The 23,140-nt window shown below is 52.7% G+C and overlaps 1 protein-coding gene across 3 annotated transcripts; it reads right to left on the bottom strand.

The window, feature by feature from the left end:
• Positions 1 to 1,049: 1,049 nt before the first annotated feature.
• Positions 1,050 to 21,721, bottom strand: TMEM50A (transmembrane protein 50A). 3 transcript variants are annotated; one of them, XM_062190656.1, is made up of 8 exons: positions 21,570 to 21,717; positions 20,339 to 20,473; positions 18,421 to 18,581; positions 15,200 to 15,312; positions 9,061 to 9,128; positions 7,849 to 7,941; positions 4,848 to 4,908; positions 1,050 to 1,377 (listed from the first exon to the last, which is right to left on the bottom strand). In XM_062190656.1, the coding sequence occupies exons 3-8, from the start codon at positions 18,511 to 18,513 to the stop codon at positions 1,332 to 1,334; spliced, it is 474 nt and encodes a 157-aa protein (XP_062046640.1). In that variant the 5' UTR covers positions 18,514 to 18,581; positions 20,339 to 20,473; positions 21,570 to 21,717; the 3' UTR covers positions 1,050 to 1,331. The 3 variants fall into 3 exon arrangements, with proteins under 3 accessions (XP_062046640.1, XP_062046639.1, XP_062046641.1); XM_062190655.1 differs by lacking the exon at positions 20,339 to 20,473; XM_062190657.1 differs by lacking the exons at positions 1,050 to 1,377; positions 4,848 to 4,908; positions 20,339 to 20,473 and adding an exon at positions 7,208 to 7,504 and having other exon boundaries at positions 21,570 to 21,721.
• Between the last annotated feature and the right edge of the window lie 1,419 nt (positions 21,722 to 23,140).

Raw genomic sequence — 23,140 nt, 5'->3', positions numbered from 1 at the left:
GATGTAAAGCTTTTATTTCTACAATCTTAGCAGACACAGTGTCCCCTGAGCACAGAGAATTGCACTCCAGGGAAAGAGGCTGGGGTTGCGTGCAGGGTGAGGACGCGTTGCCCTGGAGTTAGAAACGACTTCTCTCACCTCGAGATCGTTTTGATTTCCATGCTCTGGGGTCCCTCCTGTGCAGAGAGAGGGTGACGTCAAAGATCCTCTCCAGTGCCCGTCCCGTGCCTTCATGTGAAAATACAAGAGGTGGCAGCAGTGTGGTCTTGACTTTGAGTTGTGTCTTGGTAACCAGACAACATCCAGAACATGGCCTAGGACTCTGGCCCATGTGGGAGGAGCCCCACAGGGAAATCACAAGAACTCTGGTTCCCGCAGGGCCAATCGTGGCACGCGTTAGCAGGGCGACATAGCAAACTGTAGTCCTGACGGGCGTGCACCCCACTTGACTGGGGTGCGGAGGCTGGGGGAAGCACAGCTGTTGGCACCGACGATCGACCTTGCCGGTCCATCAGGCTTAGCGGCTCAGGGCAGAAGTAACGTGAAACATGGAATCCAGTCCATTATTCGAACAACAGAGACGCTGCTACCCGAGCACGAGACAGGGGCCGGGCCCCGTGCCTTTCCTCCTTCCCCAGTGGTGCCCGTGCGGTGACCACGGGGCATGCTGGGACAGAGGTCCACAGACAGGCCCCGAGACGCCCAGTCAGAGCACTCTGGGCTTCTCTCCTCCAGCGTGGTCACCCCTTTCTTGGGAGGCCCCGAAATGCTCGCGAGGCACAAACGTTGACAGGACATCTGGTGACACCGCATAAGCCAAAGCACCGTGAGCAGGAATTCTGACCACTGAAAACGGCTCAAAGCAGAGCCGGGGCCAGCGTCGTGGTGTAGTGGGTCAGGCTGCCGCCGGCGGTGCCGGCATCCCACACAGTGGCCGGCTGACTCAGGTTGAACACTCGACATGAAAAGGCCACGTCCAGTGAACGCGACCTTCAGAGCGCTCGCACAGAGTTCTGGGCTTCAGACGGAACAAATACGCACAACAGATCTACGACTTCTCCTGTAACTGACTTTTATTTTTACAACTATACCATGATAAAACTTGACAAAAATGACGCGTGTGGGACAGTTTAACGTGTTATAAGTTAATCAAGTGCATACCATAATCTTCTGTTGTTGAAACAGGGAGGCGTTCTCATGATTTCAGTGTTAACGCGCGGAAAGCCAAGGCTAGCCTCAGACAGAGGTTTACAAACGGCGTTACAAAACGACTGGCAGTGAGCAGTAAAAATCCACGCACGCGGGGCTCCACGCTGCAGGAAGTCAGGCTTTCACTGCCACAGGTCTTCAGTGCGGCCGAACTTAAAAACCAGCCCTCTGTGAATGAGAGAAACATCACACGATTAAGGTTAGGAGGGTCACGTCACAGGGAGGAGGGCGAGTACTGAGGCTCAGAACGGCGGGGAAGCAATGAGCAGTGGACACTGCCTGCAGCGGAGGGGGTGAAGCCGCTGCTCAGGACAGCCTCATCCCAAGTCCAGCTGTGCTTTGAGTCCTGGCTCCTCCACTCCCAGTCCAGCTCCCTGCTAATGTACCTGGGAAGCAGCGCGTGACAGCCCAAGCACTTCGGTTCCCAGCCACCCAAGTGGCAGATCCAGATGGAGCTCCAGGCTCTTGGCTTTGGCCTGGTGCAGCCCTGGCTATTATGGACCTCTGCAGAATGAACCAGGGGATAGAAGATCTCTGTCGATCACTCTGCCTTTCAAATCAATCAATCTTTGGATGAGTTGTATGAAACAATCTGACATGGAAGGTATCCAAACAGAAACTGGTCATTCTAAGGCAGTAATTTTTTTTAAGATTTATTTATTTATTTGAAAGGCAGAGTTACAGAGAGGCAGAGAGAGAGAGAGAGACAGAGAGAGAGAGGTAGGTCTTCCATCCGCTGGTTCACTCCCCAATTGGCTACAACGGCTGGAGCTGCACCAATCTGAAGCCAGGAGCCAGGAGCTTCTTCTGGGTCTCCCACGCAGGTGCAGGGGCCCAAGAACTCGGGCCATCCTCCACTGCCTTCCCAGGCACACTAGCAAAAAGCTGGATCAGAAGTGGAGCAGCCAGTACTTGAACCAGTGCCCATATGGGATGCCAGCACCACAGATGGTGGCTTTACCCGCTACACCACAGTGCAGGCCCCAAGATAGTAAAATCATACATCATACTCAACTGTGCTGTTACCATCATTGTCCCTGCACATGTGACTTCAAAAAGTTAACCAAAGTCTAGTACCTAATTATCACATGCATGCTTTTATCACATGTAATCAGCACACATTTTGGCGTGTCCTGGTGTCTAGTGCTAGGGCCATAGAGGCCTCAGGTGGCTCGCGGGCTTGGCGAGGTGCTGAGGGACTGGGGCGAAGGGGAGAGAGGCACATTCACCATACGTCAGCTAAGGGGCGTAGAACCATGGACGAGCTGGACCAGGATTTACGGGGCGGGAAGTACTCGAGATGGGCTTTAACGGATCAAGGGGGTCTGACCGGAGGAAGAGAGCCGGCGGGGTGCTGAGGAAGGAGGTTCAGGGAGAGGGACACGCCCTCCCAGGGCTCACGGGCTGGGTCAGGCGAGGGGGCGCACGGGCGCCTACACTTCAACTTAAAGACGCCGAAGAGGGCAATCACAGGTGTCAAAGACGCCCGACTGTGACACAACAGGGAGGGACTCAGCATGGCCAGGTTACAGCTTCTGGGACGGAAACTGTCGGGTGGCCGGGGACGTGTGCTCCGTGAGGGGACGTCGGTGCTGAGCACCCGCAATGAAGAACGAAATGGGGCTGTGTGGAGACGCCCCCACCCAAAGCAACAAGCACTCAGCTCCGGCTGATGGTGGGGTGCGGGCCCCTGTGCCAGATACGCCAGTTCTCTGGGAAAAGCCAAAATTCAGGCCGCCCCGTCCTTGAAAAGGGGAGGCATCAGAAACACAAGCCTCCCTCACGCGAACACAAAGCACCACACCCACTCCCATTCCATCCTTCTGTCGCGTGGTCTCGTGGAAGTCACCTAACGTCTCCGTGGCCGCGTCTCCCATGTAGACAGGACAATGCGGGGCCTAACGTCTCTGTGCCTGCGTCTCCCATGTAGACAGGACAATGCGGGGCCTAACGTCTCTGTGCCCACGTCTCCCATGTAGACAGGACAATGCGGGGCCTAACGTCTCCGTGGCCGCGTCTCCCATGTAGACAGGACAATGCGGGGCCCAACGTCTCCGTGCCCGCGTCTCCCGTGTAGACAGGACAATGCGGGGCCTAACGTCTCCGTGGCCGCGTCTCCCGTGTAGACAGGACAACGCGGGGCCCAACGTCTCCGTGCCCGCGTCTCCCGTGTAGACAGGACAACGCGGGGCCCAACGTCTCCGTGCCCGCGTCTCCCGTGTAGACAGGACAACGCGGGGCCCAACGTCTCCGTGCCCGCGTCTCCCGTGTAGACAGGACAACGCGGGGCCCAACGTCTCCGTGCCCGCGTCTCCCGTGTAGACAGGACAATGCGGGGCCCAACGTCTCCGTGCCCGCGTCTCCCGTGTAGACAGGACAATGCGGGGCCCAACGTCTCCGTGCCGGCGTCTCCCATGTAAACAGGACAGTGCGGGGCCCAACGTCTCCGTGCCCGCGTCTCCCATGTAGACAGGACAGTGCGGGGCCTAACGTCTCCGTGCCCGCGTCTCCCATGTAGACAGGACAGTGCGGGGCCCAACGTCTCCGTGCCCGCGTCTCCCATGTAAACAGGACAATGCGGGGCCAGCTCCAGAGCTGCTGGGGCGGGTGACTGACAGGACATGCCCGGAACACGGTGACTGTTCAACAGACCTCGGTCATTAGTGAAAGTCGGTGGCTTTGCTATTTTTTTTCCCTTTCTTAACCCTTTGAAGTTTCTCCAGGAGTTCCTGGACACAAGGTAGGATCCAACGGGGCTGTGCACCTCGCCAGATCTAAGTTTACCTTCTCCACATCTCCAAACTGACTTTACAGAGTTGCCAAAACGCCTGCTGGTGGGGCAGGACAGACGTGGTGCGAGCGGCCGCCGGGAGGTGGCGGGAGGGACAGGGAAGGAACACAGCCGTGTCTTAACCTTTTTTTGGACTGGGGACTTCTCTGAAAGTCCGTGAAAGCCAGAGACTCTGCCTGTCCAGAAGTGAGCGGGACACCAAGTTCGTGTGACTCCCCACCCTCAGGGGCCCATGGAACGGGGTCAAGGACTCCGAGGCAGCCGATGCAGAGTTCTATTTTGCTTTCTGGCTGGGGGCGTGGTCAGAAAGGGGAAGGGCAGGCCCCAGGTTTCCAGGATGAACGAGCAGCAGAGATGGCCATGACCATGACCGCTCCAGCTTATCAGTAATTGCATCAGGAGAAACCATGGGACAGCTTTTCTTTCCTATCTCAAATCTACCCACAAACTCGAATAACACTAAGGATAAAAGAACTACAAATGTACCCAGAAACGGAAATTTAAGTAGAGATGGTTTCAAGCACAGTTTCATTAAAGGCAGCTGTTAAGAGATCTAGGTTTAAAATAAACATCGTCAGAGTTACGTAACTAAACCTACACAAAAGTTATTCATTAAAGGAGGTCTGGTGGCAATTTAAAAAATTAATGTTCCCAAAGTTGGCAACAAACCAACCCCTGTATTAAAAAATGTCCTCCTCAACCTCATTCTTGATACTTTAAGGAAATAACAGGGAGGACCATCAGACAGAGGCAAATTAAGCAACTAAACAGTCAATGATGCAGCAGAAGCTATTATTAACAACAACAACAACAAACAGACAAGATAAAGAATGCAAAATAAACTTACCCAAAAAAGATGAAGGCATTTTGGAAAAATACAGCAATCCCAGGGTATACTACGGGCTTCTCTGTAAAATAATTAGAACATGTAGAGGTTTATAATCTCAAACACTTTGCTTAGACACACTGGCAGATACACTTTCCTGCCCTCTTAAGAGACTTTCCAGTAAGCACAACTGGCGTGAACATTAAAGGACCCATGGCATGGACTGAGCCCACCCAGGCTGAGGGTCTGGCTCTCTCCGCTCATCTGACACACGCGTTCCAGGGCACGCTACACGCGAGGACACGGCAGCTGGGCTCCCAGGGAGACAGGCAGCCTGCGGAACCGAGGTGTGCAGAGACGGCGGCCCTGGCAGTTGGCCAGGAAGACCTCACGAGAGGGTGACGCTGCAGTAAGCACAGGAAGGAAGTGGGCCTGGAGCCACGCAGAAGCAGCTCGACTGCGAGTGCAAGGGCCCTGAGGTAGGAGCACGCTGGTCCAGCAGAGGAGCAGCCATGTGGACCGGGACCGGGACCGGGACGTGAGGGGCGCCGGTCGGGCAGCGAGGACCCGGCAGAGCCCAGTGGCTGGTGAGGGCTCTGGTGTTCACTGAACGACAGGAGACGCCACGGGAGGTTCTATGAGGAGACTGCCTTGGCTGACGCGTGCCAGCTGTGCTGACAGTCCATTAACCAGGACAAGGGGCGAGCCGGAGAGCAGCTGGGAGGCTCTTTCAGCAAGAGACTGTGATGGACTGAACGGGGGTGGTGGCAATGGACACATAATACATGCTAAGATTCAGGACACGGATACAGAGGGGCCAGCAGGATTTGCTGGTGGACTGTGAGAGAAAGAGGCAGCACCCTGACAGGCCTCCAAACGCCTGGAAGGCCGGGGCAGCCCTTAACCACGCTGGGAGCACTGTGTGAGGGACGTGCACTCTCACTGTGTCCAGAGCTGAAGCTGAAGCTCTCCTAAGCGTCCACTGCTGGGGCTGCCAGGGAGAACCCACTGACCGCCAGAGTGGGGTACAGAACAGATGAATTAATTTTCTCATCTCCGAATAGCTTCAAGTAATCTCATTAACCTGCATGTGCGGTTTGTAAAGGCTTTCACTACTATCCCACATTAACTACCCACTGCCACCAGGATGGCTCATAAAAATGTTATATCAAGATTATCTTGGGGTTGGCATTGGACGTGGTTAAGATGCTGGTGCAGGTTAAGCCATCGCCTGCAACACCAGCATCCCACATGGGCAGGAGTTCCTGTCCTGGCTGCTCTACTTCTGCTCCAGCTCCTGCTCATACACCTGGGGGAGCAGCAAAGGATGGCCCAAGTGCTTGGGCCCCTGCACCCATGTGAAAGATCCTGAAGAAGCTCTTGGCTCCTGGCTTTGGCCTGGCCCAGCTCTGGTCATTTGGGGAGTGAACCAGAGGATGGTAGATCTCTCTCTCTGTTTCTCCCTTTCTCTTTATCTGTAACTCTGCATTTCAAATACATAAAATATAAATTTAAATTAAAAAAAAAAAAAAGATGCTGGCGAGACACTGCATCCCATACTGGAGAGCCTAGGTCTGAGTCCTGGCTCTGCTTCCAATGCCAGCTTCCTGCCAACTTGCATCCTGGGAGGAAGCAGGTGACAGCTCGAGTAGTGGGGCCCTGACATCCATGTGGGCACCTGGACTGAATTACTGCTCCAGCCCAGCTACCGCCGGCATCTGGAGAATGAATCACTGAATGGAAGCTCTGTATCTCTCTGCCTCGCAAATGAATACAAAATTCATTAATTAAAATTGGAAGGGGGGCATTATGGCACAGCAGGCTAAGCTGAGATTTTGGGATGCTGGCATTCACATCAGAGCACCAGTTCGAGTCCTGGATGCTATACTTCCAATCCAGCTCCCTGATAATGTGCCTGGGAAAGCAGTGGAGGATGATCTAAGTCATTGGGCCCCTGCACCCCTGTGGGAGACCCAGAAGAAGCTCCCGGCTCCTTGATTCAGACTGGCTTAGCTCTGGCTGTTGTGGCCATTTGGAGAGTGAACCAGCAGATGGAAGATCTCTCTCTTTGCCTCTGCTCCTGCCTCTGCCTCTCTCTAACTCTGCCATTCAAATAAATAAATAAATCTTAAACACACACACACACATACACACACATACACACACAAACCTTATGATATGTTGAATGCAAAAAGCAGGGACCAAAATTACCTTTATATTATAATAACTACATAACAAAATAAGAAAAGAGAGTGAAAGGAAATTTAAGAGTGGCAAGATTATTACAGATTCTTTTTTCTACATCTTTGGTAACATAATTTAATATTAAATTATATAAACAAAAGATACAAATAAAATATTTAAAAATGTCTACCATTCCAGATCTAAATGATTTTATTAAAAACTTAGGAAACCCGTGCTTTTAGTCCAGGGGTAACAGTTTATTCAAGGAGGTAAAATGAAGATACGAGGTGACTTAGATGGAGGCCAGCCAACTGTGAATACTGTGTGTTTGCAGATGTAAGCACAGGCCATTGTACCTGGAACACAGAAAAGCTCCCTGTGTGGCTGGGGGCCTCGGGCGAAGCACCAGCCAGGGACCTAACAGTGTCCTTCCCCGGAGCTCGCCTGCGACTGTCTTCTCGGCAGCTGTGCATTCAAACTGCTCATTTTTCTGTCTAGGAGGAGATGACACCCTGTCAGTGGGCGGCTTAACTGAACCAACTTCGCTTCCAGAACCTGCTCAAGAGCTGGACAACACACACGCTGCTGCTGAGGGTCGGGAGCCAGAGAAGCAGGGCGTGGAGCCGCCTCCCACCATCCTGCCTGGGCTCCGGATTAGAAGAAAAAACAGCAAAGAAAGGAAAGCAAACCACACGAGGCAACACACACGGGTGGGAGGCGTGGCCAGGTGGAAACGCACTGCTGGCAACTGACTGCCGCCAAAATGCTGATTCTGAAACCACCACTAAGACAGAATCCCAGCGTCCCCGACAGTGGGGCGGAGCCCGTGTTCGCTCACCTTTAGCGACGTAACCTCCAAAGAGGATCCACATGGATGCGATCAGAGAGCCAAAGGCCAACATGAAACCAATGAAGAGCCAGATCCGAGCACCTGGGGGAAGGAGAACCGGAAGAGGCCGTCAGGACACTTCAGACCTCCAGGAGGACAAACACCCAGACACAAACAACCAAAGTCGAAACTCAGAACAGCGGGAAAAACACACGCGCAGCATCTTTCACAAGGGCAGGTGCTGGCCTCTCTCCTCTCGGCTGCTCTGCGTATTCTTTTTAAAAAAACAAGTATGTGGCTTCCGCCTGGCCCAGCCCTGGTTGTTGTGGCCACTGGGGGAGTGAACCAGCAGACGGAAGATCTCCCTTCTCTCTTTCTCTCCCTTTCTAACTCTGACTTCCAAATAAATAGATAAATATTTTTAAAATAAAAAAACCCAGTTATCATCATTTATAGGTCGTGTATTTCAGGAGCAATTATTTACTTTCCCCAATTGCTTCACCAGGAGAAAATCTCCTAGGATGTCTCGCCACGTTTACAGGCTCACTCTGCGTGGATTTCCAGGACTGGGCGCCATCCTCCAAGAGTACTTGCAAGCAGCAACACATACACACCGAAAAAAGTTCCCATGTGCTGACACCAGGACTCAGGGCTACGACACTCCACCCTCACGGGGGTCAGGCCGTAAACTCGAGGCACAGTGGCTGCCACTTAGGAAAGCGGCGTTAAAATCACGTCAACTTCTAAATCCCATTTGGCTAATGTTTCTGAAGATTCACTATCAACAAGTGCAGTCAGCAGACTGCAGAAAATGAATTCCGAGATGGAATTCTTTACCTAATTAGCGTAAATACATTTTAATTAAAATTGCCTGGCTCAATAAAGAATAGCAAATAGAATATTACATGCCTTTTCTTTTTCTTTTTCTAAGATTTAGTTGAAAGGCAGAGGCAGAGAGAGAGACGGGTCATCCATCTGCTGGTTGACTCCCTAATTGGCTGCAAAAGCCAGAGCTCACACTCACACTCACAGGTATCCTGTATTACGCAGCCAGCTGGGACCAAAGGCAACTTTTCTGTGAGGCCCTCGAACCTCTCACCTCTGTTCTAGACACAGCTCCACCCTCGCCTGGCCTGAAGGAGTCAGACAGGCGGCCCTTCAGGCACCACCCTCACTTTCAGGACAAACACGTACAGTAAGATGTTGTTGGTACCTATTTACCTGTTTGACCCAGACAACCTTCACTGTAACTATCACCTCGGACTTGTCCATTCGATACTGCATTAATCCTGTACGAAATAAAACCAAGAAATCAATCTCTGACTACAAGAAGAAAACTATCCATGACTTCAGATTCCCAGATGCGATAGGCTAGCATTTCTCAACGTCGAGATTAGGCCTCCTGAATCCTGAGTCATGGCTCCCTCTGACCTCAGGCTAGTCCCGTCGAGCCCATCCTCTAAGGCAGTGGCTGTGGGCCCCAGGCTGGCAGAATCACCAGGCAAGCTGGTGGAAAATTCCCTGGCCTCACCCCAGATCTACTGAAGCAGGAAGTCTGGGCGCGGGGCCCAGGCCTCTGAGTTTTAACAAGTCCGCAGGTGCTGCAGAAGATCGTCAGAATCCAAGAACAGAATTCTCAAGATTTTACCTAGCTGACTGGAACAGATCAAAGAATGATTTGGCTTGGTTCCATCCGGTTTTCCATTTGTACACATCAGACATACTTAACATGTAATCATGTATGGCAATGGCAGAGAGACAGAATGGTCCCCAGACAAGCCAAAAATTACTTTGGAATGAAATTTTTCTAACAATTTTGTAATAATGTCCGATGTTTAAGAAAATCATTTTTAGGGCCGGCGCCGCGGCTCAGTAGGCTAATCCTCTGCCTTGCGGCGCCGGCACACTGGGTTCTAGTCCCGGTCGGGGCGCCGGATTCTGTCCCGGTTGCCCCTCTTCCAGGCCAGCTCTCTGCTGTGGCCAGGGAGTGCAGTGGAGGATGGCCCAAGTCGTTGGGCCCTGCACCCCATGGGAGACGAGGAGAAGCACCTGGCTCCTGCCTTTGGATCAGCGCGGTGCGCCAGCCGTGGTGGCCACTGGAGGGTGAACCAACGGCAAAAAGGAAGACCTTTCTTTTTGTCTCTCTCTCTCACTGTCCACTCTGCCTGTCAAAAAAAAAAATCATATTTTTAAAAAACCAATAATTTTTTTACCTGAAGATTTTATCAAGGACAAATTCCAGTGATACAATCTTGTTTCAATCCCTGATGTGTGCTCTAAACACAGGAAATCTTTCACCAGGGCTGGCACTGTTAGGCCAGCAGGTTAGGCTGTCGCCTGCAACATGGGCATCCCATGTGGGTGTGGGTTTGTATCTTGGCTGCTCCACTTCCGATCCAGCTCCCTGCAATGCACCTGGGAAAGCAGTAGAGGATGGCCCAAGTGCTTGGGCCCCTGCACCCATGTGGGAGACCTGAAGGAAGCTCCGGGCTCCTGGCATCTGCCTGGCCTACTCCCAGCTGTTGCAGCCTTTGGGGAGTGAACCAGCAGATGGATAATCAACTTCTCTCTTTCCCTCTCTCTATAATTTTGTCTTTCAAATAAATAAATCACTTAAAACATGTTTTCAATTAAAAAAAAAAAAAAAAAGGTCTTTCAATGACCTTTAGGAAACACCCTAAGCTGGGAGAGAACTCTGCTTTCTTTAGAATATCCTTGGAAATGTCATGGGGTAATGTCCACAGTATATCAAGCTAAGTCATAAAAAACATAAACATTTTATATTTATGACCACGTAGGGGTGTGTGTGTGTGCGTGCGCCTACCACTAGAACACAAGCTTCGTGAGGACGGGGTCAAGTCCATCTCCTTTCTCGCTTTTATTCTCAGGGTCTAGGACAGAGCCTGGCACACAGTAGGTACTAAATACATGTGCTGAATACAAGAACTCTGACTTTTTCACAATATGAAATCTGAATTTATCAACATAATGTAAATCTAAGTTTTCGAATGATCAAAATACAATCATTTTCAGTGGACTCGGTGACAACTAAGTTATTCCGCGTATTAACAGATACATTTAGAAACAAGCTTCATACTTAAACCCAGACGTTCTTGGGCAGTGGCTCTTACGCTCCTTCTTCCTGCAGAGAGCCAACCGAGTCCGTTCCAGAGTCCGGGGTCCCACCCCACTCCTCTGTCTTCACGGTGGACACCTGGGATGGATGTCTCTGCTTGCTCTCCGACACTACTATTTTTACACAGTCACAAATTGACAGAAAACTCGCAGTAGGAACACGTTCTTCCTGAGGCATCCGAAGGTCGGCCTGACGCCCCAGGACCGCCAGCGTGTGCTCCTACTTCTTACCGCAAGCCTGTTCTCCTACACACGCACAGCACCCTCAGCCACAGCCACCACCACCGTCACCCTGTGGCCCTCACTCCAGCTCCCCAACCGCCCCAATCTTGAGTGCCCTCACTAGCAGAAGGGTCCCGTGCACAGTCCTGGGACATATTTCACCCTCGTGCCTTTCGTGTCCTTGGTCTGCAGCAGTCGTCTGGTCCCGTGTGACTTTCACGACACGTGTACAGAGTTACAAACCCCGTGCAGTTTGGGTTTAGTTAACGTTTCCTCAGGCTTAGACGCTGGTTACGCATCTGTGGCAGAAACAACCCAGGAACGACAGGCACTCCCAGTGCCTCTGACGTGGTGGCGATGTGCACCTTGCGTGAAGCTGCCCGGGGCTCACCCCCGGGTCATTAACGAGAATTCGGGCGGAGGCGCTCAGCGTCCAGGTAAAAGTGTTCCCCTCGCACCACCCCTCCTCTCAGGCAGACACCCGCACCCCTGGGCTTGGATTGCAACACCCCCACCTGCTCTGCACGGAGAACAGCCCCTGCCAAGCCCGGACCACCACAGCCGGCCCTCAGCTACCGGCTGCTGGACTGAACATGTCAGGAGTACAGGAAGAGAAGCGCCAAATACCACTTACAGCACCAATGCGTGCTGGAGACAGAACAAAGATGAGACAGGCGGGGAGGGGAGCAGAAACGAGGAAGGGGCTCATCCTTCTGCACACAGAGCCGCTTTTAATCCCTGTTTCCAGGCCCCGCCTGCAGTAGCTCGGGGATTCTGTCAGACAGCACCCCCAGGGCTGCCGCCCTCTCCGTGCAGAGGCTACAGCTCGGCTCCTGGCGTCTGCCTGTCATCTGTATTCCGGACACGTACGAGAACTTCGCCTGCTGAGGAATGCTGCTCCCACACTATGCATGGATTCCTCTCATTTTTAACAGGTTTTGGGAAGGAGACACAAGAGAATCATTTTTCTGAGGTTTTTAACCAGAACCTCTATATAATTTTTTAAATTCTCCTCCATTTTAAAAAAAGATTATTTATTTGAAAGGCTGTTACAAAGTGGGGAAAAGGGTAGAGAGAGGCAGAGGGGGAGAAAGGAGAGAGGGAGAGGGAGAGAACTAATGATCATCCGGATGCCATCTGCCATCACAGGTGGTAGCCCCACCCGCTGTCCCACAGGGCTGGCCCCATTATTTTGTAAATTTAGCACAAAATATTTTTGGGGCAGCTGGTTGTCACAGAGGTAAAGTCGCTGCTTGGGAAGCATCCCATGCTGGAATGCCTCCTCAAGCCCTGGTTCCTAGGCATGCAATCTAGCTTCCCGCTCATGCACACTTTGGGGTGCAACAGACAATGGTTTAAATACTGGGGTCCTTGTCACCCCTGTAGGAGACCCAGATTGAGTTCTAGGTTCCTGGCTTCAGCAAACTTTTTCTTGAAGATCCTATTGTAAATATTTCAGGCCTGTGGGTCACACAGGCTCTGTCACATCTTCACAAGTAAGCAGCCGTGGGCAATATGTAACCAAAGATGTGGCTACGTCCCAACTTACAAAACAGCGGGGGCTGTAGTTTGCTAAGCCCTACCTGGCCTACAGCACACCTGGCAACTGTAACCATCTTTTTTTTTTTTTTTTTTGACTGGTAGAGTTAGATAGTGAGAGAGAGAGCGAGAAAGGTCTTCCTTCCGTTGGTTCACCCCCCAAATGGCCACTACTGCCGGGGCTATGCCGATCCGAAGCCAGAAGCCAGGTGCTTCCTCCTGGTCTCCCATGCGGGTGCAGACGTCCAAGCACCTGGGCCATGCTCCACTGCCCTGCCGGGCCACAGCAGAGAGCTAGACTGGAAGAGGCGCAACTGGCACTAGAACCTGGAGCCCATATAGGATGCCGGCACTGCAGGCAGAGGATTAACCAAGTGAGCCACAGCACCGGCCCCAACTGTAACCATCTTTAGGCAAGGGGTAAACGGGTTATTTTTGGTTTAACTAATTGAAAGAACTATCTGGAAAGTTTCAACTTTACATTGAAACAAAGGGGCTTCTCAGATGGAGAGCTCAGAAAAATGGAGGTTATAATACAATAAACAATATGAGAACTTTGGAAGAACTAAAGACGACAGAGGGAGAAAACAGGGGCCGGCGCTGTGGCTTAAGTGGTAAGGCCGCTGTCTGCAATGCCGGCATCCCATGTGGGCGCCAGTTTGGGTACCAGCTGCTCTACTTCCAATCTAGCTCTCTGTTATGACCAGTAGAAGATGGCCCAAGTCCTTGGGCCCCTGCACTCACGTGGGAGACCCAGAAGGAGCTCCTGACTTCTGGCTTCGGATCGGTGCAGCTCTGGCTGTTGCGGCCATTTAGGGAGGGAACCAGCGAATGGAGGACCTCTCTCTCTCTCTCTCTCTCTCTCTCTGCCTCTCCTTATCTCTGTGTAACTCTTTCAAATAAATAAATAAATATTTTTAAAAAATAAAGAAAAATTTTTAAAAAAGAGGGAGAAAATGCAAAAGAGAGAAATGCCAGAAGTTCCAGGGAAAACAAGGCTTTTATATTCCAGAGACATAAGCAACTATCCAAATGAGAACAGCATTGGAGAATGAAGTAGACTCCAGGGAAAATATATATATTCTTTCAATCAACAAGACAAGGGCAACCACAAACTTCAAGAAAACCACTAAATATGAAAAGCGTGATGAAGATGAAGGAAATTAACATTACTACAAACCTAAGTAACACAATGGTAGGTGCAACAATATTTGCTAAATGAATTTGAAAATCTTAAGAATCATGGGGCTGTGGTATTGAAACTGCTCGTATAACTTTATCTCATTTTGCAGTGAATTTTGTTTGCCTTTAAAATTTTTTTTTAATTTTCAGCAGGAATATGCCTGTTGGAATCTGTCAGGCCACATCATTCCTCTGCTCAAAGCTCCCCAATGGCTTCCTTTACAGTCACAGTGAAAGCAAAGCGCTCCGAGCAGCCTGCAGGCCCTGCATCATCAGCCGCTCTCCACCACGCCAGGCCATGGCAGCTACTTTCCTTGATCACCCTACTCCAGCCACACTGCCCTCCGTGCCACAGAACATCTGCACTTGCTGTTCCACGCTCAGCTTCCGCATTTTCCTCAAGTCTACTCAAAACCACCTTCTTAGGGAGACCCTCCTGTTTAAAGATTTCAATACTTTGAGGCCAGCGCTGTGGCATAATGGGTTAAGCTGCTGCCTGTGGCGCCAGCATCCCTTATGGGCACCAGTTCAAGTCCTGGCTGCTCCACTTCTGATCCAGCTCCCTGCTAATGTGCCTGGGAAAGCAGAAGATGGCCTGAGGGCTTGGGCCCCTACACCTATGTGAGAGACCTGGAAGAACCTCCTGGCTCCTGGTTTTGGTCTGGCCCAGCTCTGGCTGTTGCAGTCATTTGAGGAGTGAATCAACAGGTGGAAGACCTCTCTCTCTGTAACTCTGCCTCCTAAAACATAAATAAATCTTAAAAAAAAGATGTCCACACTTCCTGCTGACACCTCACCTCCCCCTGCCTTGCTGTTTCCACTTGCAGTTATCGTTACCTAACATGCCATACATTCAGTCCTACGCGACCACCTGCCTCATCCATTAGCACACACACCCCACAAAGGTGTGAATACCTTTTTCTCCAATAACTACTCACTCCCTGGTACCTACAGCAGGGCCTGGATTATAAAGCTTTACCAACAGTGGTTGGATGAATGAATAATCTCGTAGGCAAAGGACACTGTTTCTGACCTACACGTGAATGTATAAACACTTGAAGCCAAGAGCGGAGAGGCCAGCTGGGCAGAGCTGGGACAGCGAGGGGCGCCGCAGGAGGAATAAGAGCGGGGGTGCTGCTCTTTACAAGTCCTCTCTGTCACGTGACGGTCAGGTCGTGGCCAGTGCTGGTTTGACAACATTTAAACGTTTTAAGTCTATGAGTCATATGCAAGACCATTCTGTTTGGCAAGCATCTCTCTACATGGCATCAGTGACACTTACATTAGGAAGGCGATGGTTGCTATCACGCCACAGGCATGATACGAGTGGTTGAAGTCCTCCATAGTGGGGTAAATAACAGCTGCATCTATGATAATCCACCAGCCTGTAAAAAACTAACGCAAACAACAGACAGAAAAAGGGATACCAGTGAGACATTTTAGCAAGTTCATGTCTTGTTGGCCAAAAAGAAAGCAAGGTAGGGGCCGGCACTGTGGCACAGTGGGTAAAGCCGCCGCATACAGTGCCAGCATCCCATATAGGTGCTGGTTTGAGTCCCAGTTGCTCCACTTCCTATCCAGCTCTCTGCTATGGCCTGGGAAAGCAGCAAAAGATGACCCAAGTCCTTGGGCCCCTGCACCGAGTGGGAGACCTGCAGGAAGCTCCATCTTCAGATAGGCTCAGCTCCAGCCATTGCGGCCACTTGGGGAGTGAGGCAGCGAATGGAAGACCTCCTCTCTGTCTGTCTCTCTTTTTGCCTCTCTGTAACTCTGCATTTCAAATAAATAAATCTTTAAAATAAATACATTTAAAAAAGCAAGGTACACGTTCCAGCAGTGCCTTGAATGTAAACTGCACATGGCTTAACAGTAGGTGCACTAAATCTCCCAGTAATTCACGTGAACCTCCTTCCTAAACCTTCTCCAGTCGTTATTTCACAGTATCACAACGCAGTCAGTAACCTGATGTTGTGAACCGGAAGTACACTGCACATTCAAAGGGACAGAGGCGCCCCGCTGCTGACATGCAACAATCATCCAGAAAGATACGATCACAAACGAAGATCAAATTAGGGCTCCTTTGGCCCATAGGTTAAGATGTCTGAGAGCCACACTGGAGCGCCTGCATTGACACCCGGCTTTGTCTCAGGCTCCAGCTCCCGGCTAACGCAGAGCTGGGAGGGGGGCAGTGGTGACGCATCAGGTAACTGGGGTCCTGCTACCACCTGAGACCTCGCCTGTGGTTTCCCAGGTCCAGCGGGGCCCAGCCCTGGCCAACGCAGGCATTTCAGGGAGAGAACCAGAGGATGGAAGTGCTCTCTCCTTGTCTCTAAACTTCTCAGTGTTTAAAACATGAAGAGAAAACTACTCAGACTGATACGAGGAACATACTGCAGGCAGAGTTTCAGCTGAACTCTTGGTGCTGTGGATGAACACCGCCCTGCAGCCCTGCTCGCCCTGGGATGGGTCACACTCAGCACAGTCTACGGACGGTTCAGGTGTGATCTGAAATTCCGTTTAAACAGGAGATTATGGCTCAGCTACTTGAACTTGGCTTTCAATAATAATGAAGGCAAATAATATATTAAAAAGCAACACTGCGTACATTTATGTCATTTGAGCAGAAACTTTGAAATGACAAGTAGCATAGGAGGTTTTTATCTTTTTTTTTTTTTTTTAAGGTTTATTTATTTATTTGAAGGTCAGAGTTACACAGAGGGAGAGATCTTCCATCCACTGGTTCACTCCCCAGATGGCTGCAGTGGCCAGGGCTGGGCCAAGCTGAAGCCAGGAGCTGCTTCTTGGTCTCCCACGTGGGTGCAGGGGCCCAAGCACTTGGGTTATCTCCTGCTGCTTTCCCAGTCGCATCAGCAAGGAGCTGGATTGGAAGTGGTGCAGCCAGGACACAAACCGGCACCCATTTGGGATGCTGGCACCGCAGCCGGTGGCTTTACCTGCTACACGACAATGCCAGCCCCGGAAGGTTTCCAAAGTAACCTCTTTCCTGCTTGGACTCGTACCCCTGCCCTAGTTATGGGAAGTGCCATGAAATGCCATTTTCTCACAAGTATTTTAAGATAAGTATGTTAGCCTACTCTCATCAGGTTACACACAAATCCATACTCTACTAATGACACAATTACTGGCCAGCATGAAAACTTATTCACTATTTTTTTAACCCTTAAATCAATATATTTGGCCGGCGCCACGGCTCACTAGGCTAATCCTCCGCCTGCGGCGCCGGCACACCGGGTTCTAGTCCCGGTCGGGGCGCCGGATTCTGTCCCGGTTGCCCCTCTTCCAGGCCAGCTCTCTGCTGTGGCCAGGGAGTGCAGTGGAGAATGGCCCAAGTGCTTGGGCCCTGCACCCCAGGGGAGACCAGGAGAAGCATCTGGCTCCTGGCTTCGGATCGGCACAGCACCAGCCGTGGCGGCCATTTAGGGGGTGAACCAACGGAAGGAAGACCTTTCTCTCTCTCTCTCTCTCACTAACTCTGCCTGTCCAAAAACAAACAAACAAAATCAATATATTTAAGAATTTTCTTCACAGAAAAGAATTTTTTAAAAAATTTAAAGCTTTGAAAAATATCTGTAAACTAAGTTTCTCAGTGGTATCAAATTTTGCCATTAATTTGGAAAAATGCAGGATATTTTTCGTAAATATAAACATCAGAAATCAGGCAAAGAGGAAAGACTCACTTTAGTAATTTGTTTACTTAAAGTGTACCCTTTAGAGCATACGATGCCGTAAGATCCTGAGACCCAAATATCACGCACGGGTGGGCGCTGCGGCACAGCAGTCAGCTGCTGCTTGGCGTGCCTGCACCCACACCAGGCTGTCTGGGACTGAGCGCCGCCTCCACTTCTGATCCAGCTTCCTGCTGACGGGCCTGCAAGGCAGCAGGTAGCAGCCCAAGAGCTGGGGTCCCTGACGCCCACACTGAAGACCCGGATGGAGTTCCTGGCTCCTTGCTTCCGCCTGGTCCAGCCCTGGCTGTTGCAGGTGTTTGGGGAGTGAATTAGCAGATGGAAGAGCTCTCTTACTCTTTCCCCCTCTACCATTCTGCCTTTCAAATAAATAAAATATATCTTTTTTAAAAAACCACAATTAGGGCTAAGCCGTGGCACAGAGCAATGAACTGCTGTCTACAATGCTGGTACCCTACATGGCGCTGCCTCAGTCCCGCTACAAACCCACGCTGCTAACGGCCTGGGGAAGCAGGAGACGCCCAAGCAGCCGGGCCCCTCCACCCGACTCGGAGGCCTGGATGAAGCTCCTGATCTGGCCCAGCCAGCAAGGCTGTGGTGGCCATCGGGCGTGAGCCAATAGACAGATTTGTCTTTCTGTAACTTTTCCAAATAAAGCTTCTAAGAAAATCAACAATTACTCAAATAAACTCAGTGTGGTCAAAGATAAAACAATTAGAAAACATCCCAGAGAATCCAAACCCACGGCCACACTGGGAAACACGGACGGCCCCAGTTCCCGCCCGCCAGCACTCACAAGAACCCCGGCGGCCACGGACGCGATGGTGTTGCGCTTCTCCCCCCAGTCCACGCACTCGGAGCACCTCATGCCTTCTAGGAATCCCGACATCCTTTCAGGCCACGGCACACCCACGGCTGGAGCTGCTCCACCACGTGCTGCAGTCCTGACTTATGCTCCTGGAAAGAACGGACGGTTCAGGCCGGTTGAATAAAAGTAGTACAAACGCGTTACTTTGGCTCCATCTACTTCTTGAGACTATTCGACCTAGCTTTTGATAAATCTTCACATTTTATCTTTGGAAAACAAAATCTGGATTCATTCAGTGTTTTTCTTTTAGTTTAAAAGATGGTCTTGGTATATTTCAGTAATGTGGATAAAAATGGGCATCCAATTACTGAAAATGTTTACTGCTGACTAGTAAAGACGACTCTGTCACACCTAATAACAACAGGTAAGACAGGGGTCAGTGCTACGGCATAGCGGATAAAGCCGCCTGCGCCGCCGGCTTCCCACCTGGGCACCTGTTTGAATCCTGACTGCTCCACTTCCAATCCAGCTCCAAAGATGACCCAAGAGCCTGGGCCCCTGCTCCAAGTAGGAGACCCGGAAGAAGCTCCTGGCTCCTTGCTTTGGTCTGGCCCAGCCCTGGCTGTTGCGACCATTTGGAGAGTGAACCAGTGGATGGGAGATCTCTTTTTCTGTTGCTTCCTTTCTCTCTGTAATTCTGACTTTCAAATAAATAAATAAATCTTTAAAAAGATAAGAGAGAAACCAAACCAACCCTGCTGTTCTGCTTGTCAGAGTTTGACACAACTTGCAAGTCTGACACAATCCTCAATTACGTCAGTGCCGTGGCTCACTTTGCCTGTGGCACCGGTACCCCGGGTTCTAGTCCCATTTGCTCCTCCTCCAGTCCAGCTCTCTGCTGTGGCCCAGGAAGGCAGTGGAGGATGGCCCAGGTTCTTAGGCCCTGCACCTGCATGGGAGACCAGGAGGAAGCGCCTGGCTCCTGGCTTCGGATTGAAGAGCACACCAGCCGTAGTGGCCATTTGGGGGGGTGAACCAACGGAAGGAAGACCTTTCTCTCTGTGTCTCTCTCTCACTAACTCTGCCTGTCCAAAAAAAAAAAAAATTCTCACTTAAAAGCTGCAGGTACTGAGGCCAGCGCTGTGGCACAGTAGGCTAAGCTTCTGCCTTCACGCTGCTGTCCCATAGACTCTGGTTCGTGTCCCTGCTGCTTCTCTTCCAATCTAGCTCCCTGTTAATGTGCCTGGGGAAGCAGTGGAAGACGGCCCAAGCAGGTGGGCTCCTGCACCCACGTGGGAGACCTGGAAGAAGCTCCTGGTTTTGGATCGGCCCAGCTCTGGCTGTTGTGGCCATTTGGGGAGTGAACCAGCGGATGGGAGACCTTTCTGTCTCTGTCTGTAACTCTGCCTCTCAAATAAGCGAAAAGCTGCACGTACAAATACAATAATGGTCAGAAACCCACACCAACGGCCCTTCACCCAATACCTAACTACCCCTGTAAAAGCTGCAGCCAGCCATGCCTTAGAGGCCTCGGGGCTCGGATCTGCTGGCCCACTTCTACTCTCTCAAGAGTATACTTTCAGGGCCAGCGCTGTGACGCAGTAGGCTAAGCCTCAGCCTGTCCCGCCAGCATCTCATATGGGTGTCAGTCTGTGTCCCAGCTGCTCCGCTTCCGATCTGCTTATGGCCTGGGAAAGCGGTGCAAGATGGCCCAGGTGCTCGGGTCCCTGTACCCACGTGGGAGACCCGGAAGAAGCTCCTGGCTTCAGATCAGCCCAGCACTGGCCATTGCGGCCATCTGGGGAGTGAACCAGTGGATGGAAGATCTTTCTCTCGGTCTCTCCCTCTGTCTATAACTCTTCTCAAAATAAACAAACAAACAAACAAAATCTTAAAAAAAAAGTACCTTCCTTCCTGTAGTAACAACTTCGGGGCCTGCCTGTGGCACAGGAGTTAAGCCCTCGCCTGCAGCTCTGGCAGCCTGTGTGGGTGCAGGTTCAACTTCCAGGTGCTCCACTTCCACTTCCAAGCTGGTTCCCTACTGACGTGTCAGGGAGAGCAGCAGAGATTGGCCTCAGGGCGTGGGCACCTGCCACTCTGATGGAGTTCCAGACTCCTGGCTTTGGTCTGGCCCAGTCCTGGCTATTACGGCAATTTGGGGCAGTGAACCAGAGGATGGAAGACCTCTCTCTGTGTCTCTCCCTCTGTGTGTAACGCTACCTCTCAAATAAATATTTTAAAGGAATGAAAATAAACCTGTACTGTCAGGCTTGTTGTTCGTCTGAGCCTCCTTCAGTCCACTGTCCGAGGTCCCAGAACCTGGCCTCCCCTGCCTAGTCCCGTCCCAGACAACAGAAGAGGCACTTTCACTTTCGCACAGGCCGTGTGTTCTTCACACCCAGACTGAGGAATTGAACCCACACCATTTCCTTTCACGGCATCACTGTGTTTTCCTCGCCAAGCCAGCTTTTCGGTGGCATTCCTAAAAACGCCCATTTTAATATCTCTAACTGCAGCAGCTGTTCCCAGCAGAAGCAAGCACAGCACTGCGGTTCACATTAATGCAAACAAACAAAAAAATCGCCATCTAAATTCCCACAGCCGACCTCAACTCTCACCAAACTACATAAACAGCCTTCCAAGCTGGGCCGCGAGGACCTGGCCCCAGGTATCTGCGAAACAAGAAGAAGGCCCGACGGGACGCCTGCTCCTAACCAGGCAGCACCCACTCTCCCAGGCTCCAGCCTCGCTTCTCGGAGCGGAACCGGCGCTCGGACAGGTTCCACGGTGCACAGCTGCTCCCTCCGCCCTCCCCGCGAGGCACAGCAAAGCCAGCCCCGGGCTTTCGGCGCGGATTCCGGGGGGCGCCCGGCTGCGACCCCTGCCCGCAGGCCCCGGGCCCCGGGCCCCGCCCAGCCGGCCCGCACGCCCTCTCGGGCTCTCGGCTTCTCCAGGGGGCTGTGTGTGGTCCCCGGGCACTGTCCCCACTGACGCCAGCCTCGGGACAGACAGCAGGAAGTGGCCAGCGAGGATCCAGGGAGGCACAGCTCGAGCCGGCGGCTCCCCGGACGGCGTCGGCATCAGCCAGCCGGACAGTCCGCGCCTGCCTTCCCCCCCGAACTCCGCCCGGCACTTACGTCCAGCCCTGCCCGGGCTGTGGGTCGGGAGCCCGGGGTCGCGCCGCACGCGGCCCCTTCACTTTGCTCAGGCTTCTCCCACGAAAACAAAACAGCCGCAGGCCTCCAGAAACCCGGATGTGGCAGCTCCGCCTCCCGCCCAGCCGGGCTCAGTCGCGCACGCGCAAGGATGGGAGCCCGGAAGCTGGGGTGCCCCGAGGGAGCCACGCCCACCGAGCCACTGACCCCGCGCATGCTCGGGGCTCTGGCGCTTCAGTGGCTCCTGAGGGGCTGTGCGGCCGTCGGATGTGGTGGTTCTGAGGGCGCCGTGGAAAAGCCGGCGGAGGAAGTCGCTCTGTGCTCTAACCTTTCGAGAGGGAGGAGTTCGTCGGGCCTTTGTAGGCCGCCTTAAGTGAGGCGGCAAACCGCAGTGCGAGGCTTGGTGCGCCGCTGTCTCACGTGGGGGTCGCAGCACCGGTGCGGGGTGCGGGTTTGCGGCCCCCCAGCACCGCACACGCGGGATTCTGGTCTTGTCCGTTTTCTCGGAGCCCGGCCCCGCCTGCCCGGTCCCCAGAGGCAGGAGCTTCGCGGGCTCCGGTCCCGGCACGGTGACCCCTTCCTTTGCCCCGGGCGCTGCGGACAGATGCGGCGGGTAGTTCAGTTTATGGAGGGCCGGGCGGTGCATCGTAGGCTATCGATCCGCACCCCCGCGTCCTCCCGCTGGATGCAAGCAGCTCCTCCTCCCGTGGGGACCGCCAGACGCGGCCAGGTAGACCCTCCCGGGGAGGCGCACCTGTGTGGAGAGCCCCTGTTGGGGGAGAAGTTGCCCTCCGGAGAAGCCGGCAGCAGCGAATCCTGGGCCGCAGGAAGGGCTCGCGGCCGGGCCCGCTGTCGGTCGAGTCGATCGTTGCCCGGCGGTGGGTGGGGGCCAGCCGAGGAGAAAATGCAGGTCAAGGGCGGCTCTGCAAGCTCCGCCGGAGGAAGCCGGCGCTCTGCCCACTGCCTCGCTCGGCCCGGAGGCGCTTCCGGTCTCTGCGGCGGCAGGTGCTGCGCCAGGGGACTCCGCGGTCAGGCCGGGGCGACCCTAGGCGGTGGCCGAAGGACCGCGGCGGGCGGAGCAGACTCCTCTCATTTAGGTGAGAATAATGGGCCGTCCGTGGCTGAGAGGCCCACACGTTCATCTTACGTCCTTGTGTAGGACGGTTTATGAGTAGGCGCCTGTGTGTCCTTTGAGGCGTGAAATCTGTGTAGGCCAGGCCTTTGGAGGGGACGTTCGCAGGCTAATTAATAGACAAAACGGCACAGTACAGTCCATGACCTACTTATCTTATTTGAAAGAGTTACAGAGAGGGAGAGGTCTTCCCTCCGCTCGCTCACTCTCCAAGTGGCTGGAAGGGTCCTGGCCGGAGCCGGGCCTCCCAAGTGCATGCAGAATCCCAAGCACTTGGGGCATCTCCCACTGCTTTCCCAGGTGCATTAGCTGGATCGGAAGTGGCGCAGCGGGGACTTGAACCAGCGCCCATATGTTGGCGCTGCAGGCAGAAGCATTAGCCCATGCTACAGCTCCGCCCCCGTGACCTATTTTGAAATGA

The sequence above is a fragment of the Lepus europaeus genome, chromosome 5 (genome assembly GCF_033115175.1).
Source record: "Lepus europaeus isolate LE1 chromosome 5, mLepTim1.pri, whole genome shotgun sequence".
Taxonomy (NCBI): Eukaryota; Metazoa; Chordata; class Mammalia; order Lagomorpha; family Leporidae; genus Lepus; species Lepus europaeus.
Note: the sequence above shows the minus strand (reverse complement) of the source record. Positions and strands in the feature narration are given on the sequence as shown.

Bases quoted from the DNA above. Each gene is read 5' to 3' on its own strand.
- TMEM50A (XM_062190656.1), bottom strand. From the start codon at position 18,513: ATGTCGGGATTCCTAGAAGGCATGAGGTGCTCCGAGTGCGTGGACTGG. The intron at 9,129-15,199 runs GTAAGTGTCACT...TATTTCGTACAG, and splicing joins GCAACCATCGCCTTCCTAAT to GATTAATGCAGTATCGAATG. The intron at 4,909-7,848 runs GTGAGCGAACAC...ATTATTTTACAG, and splicing joins TGGAGGTTACGTCGCTAAAG to AGAAGCCCGTAGTATACCCT.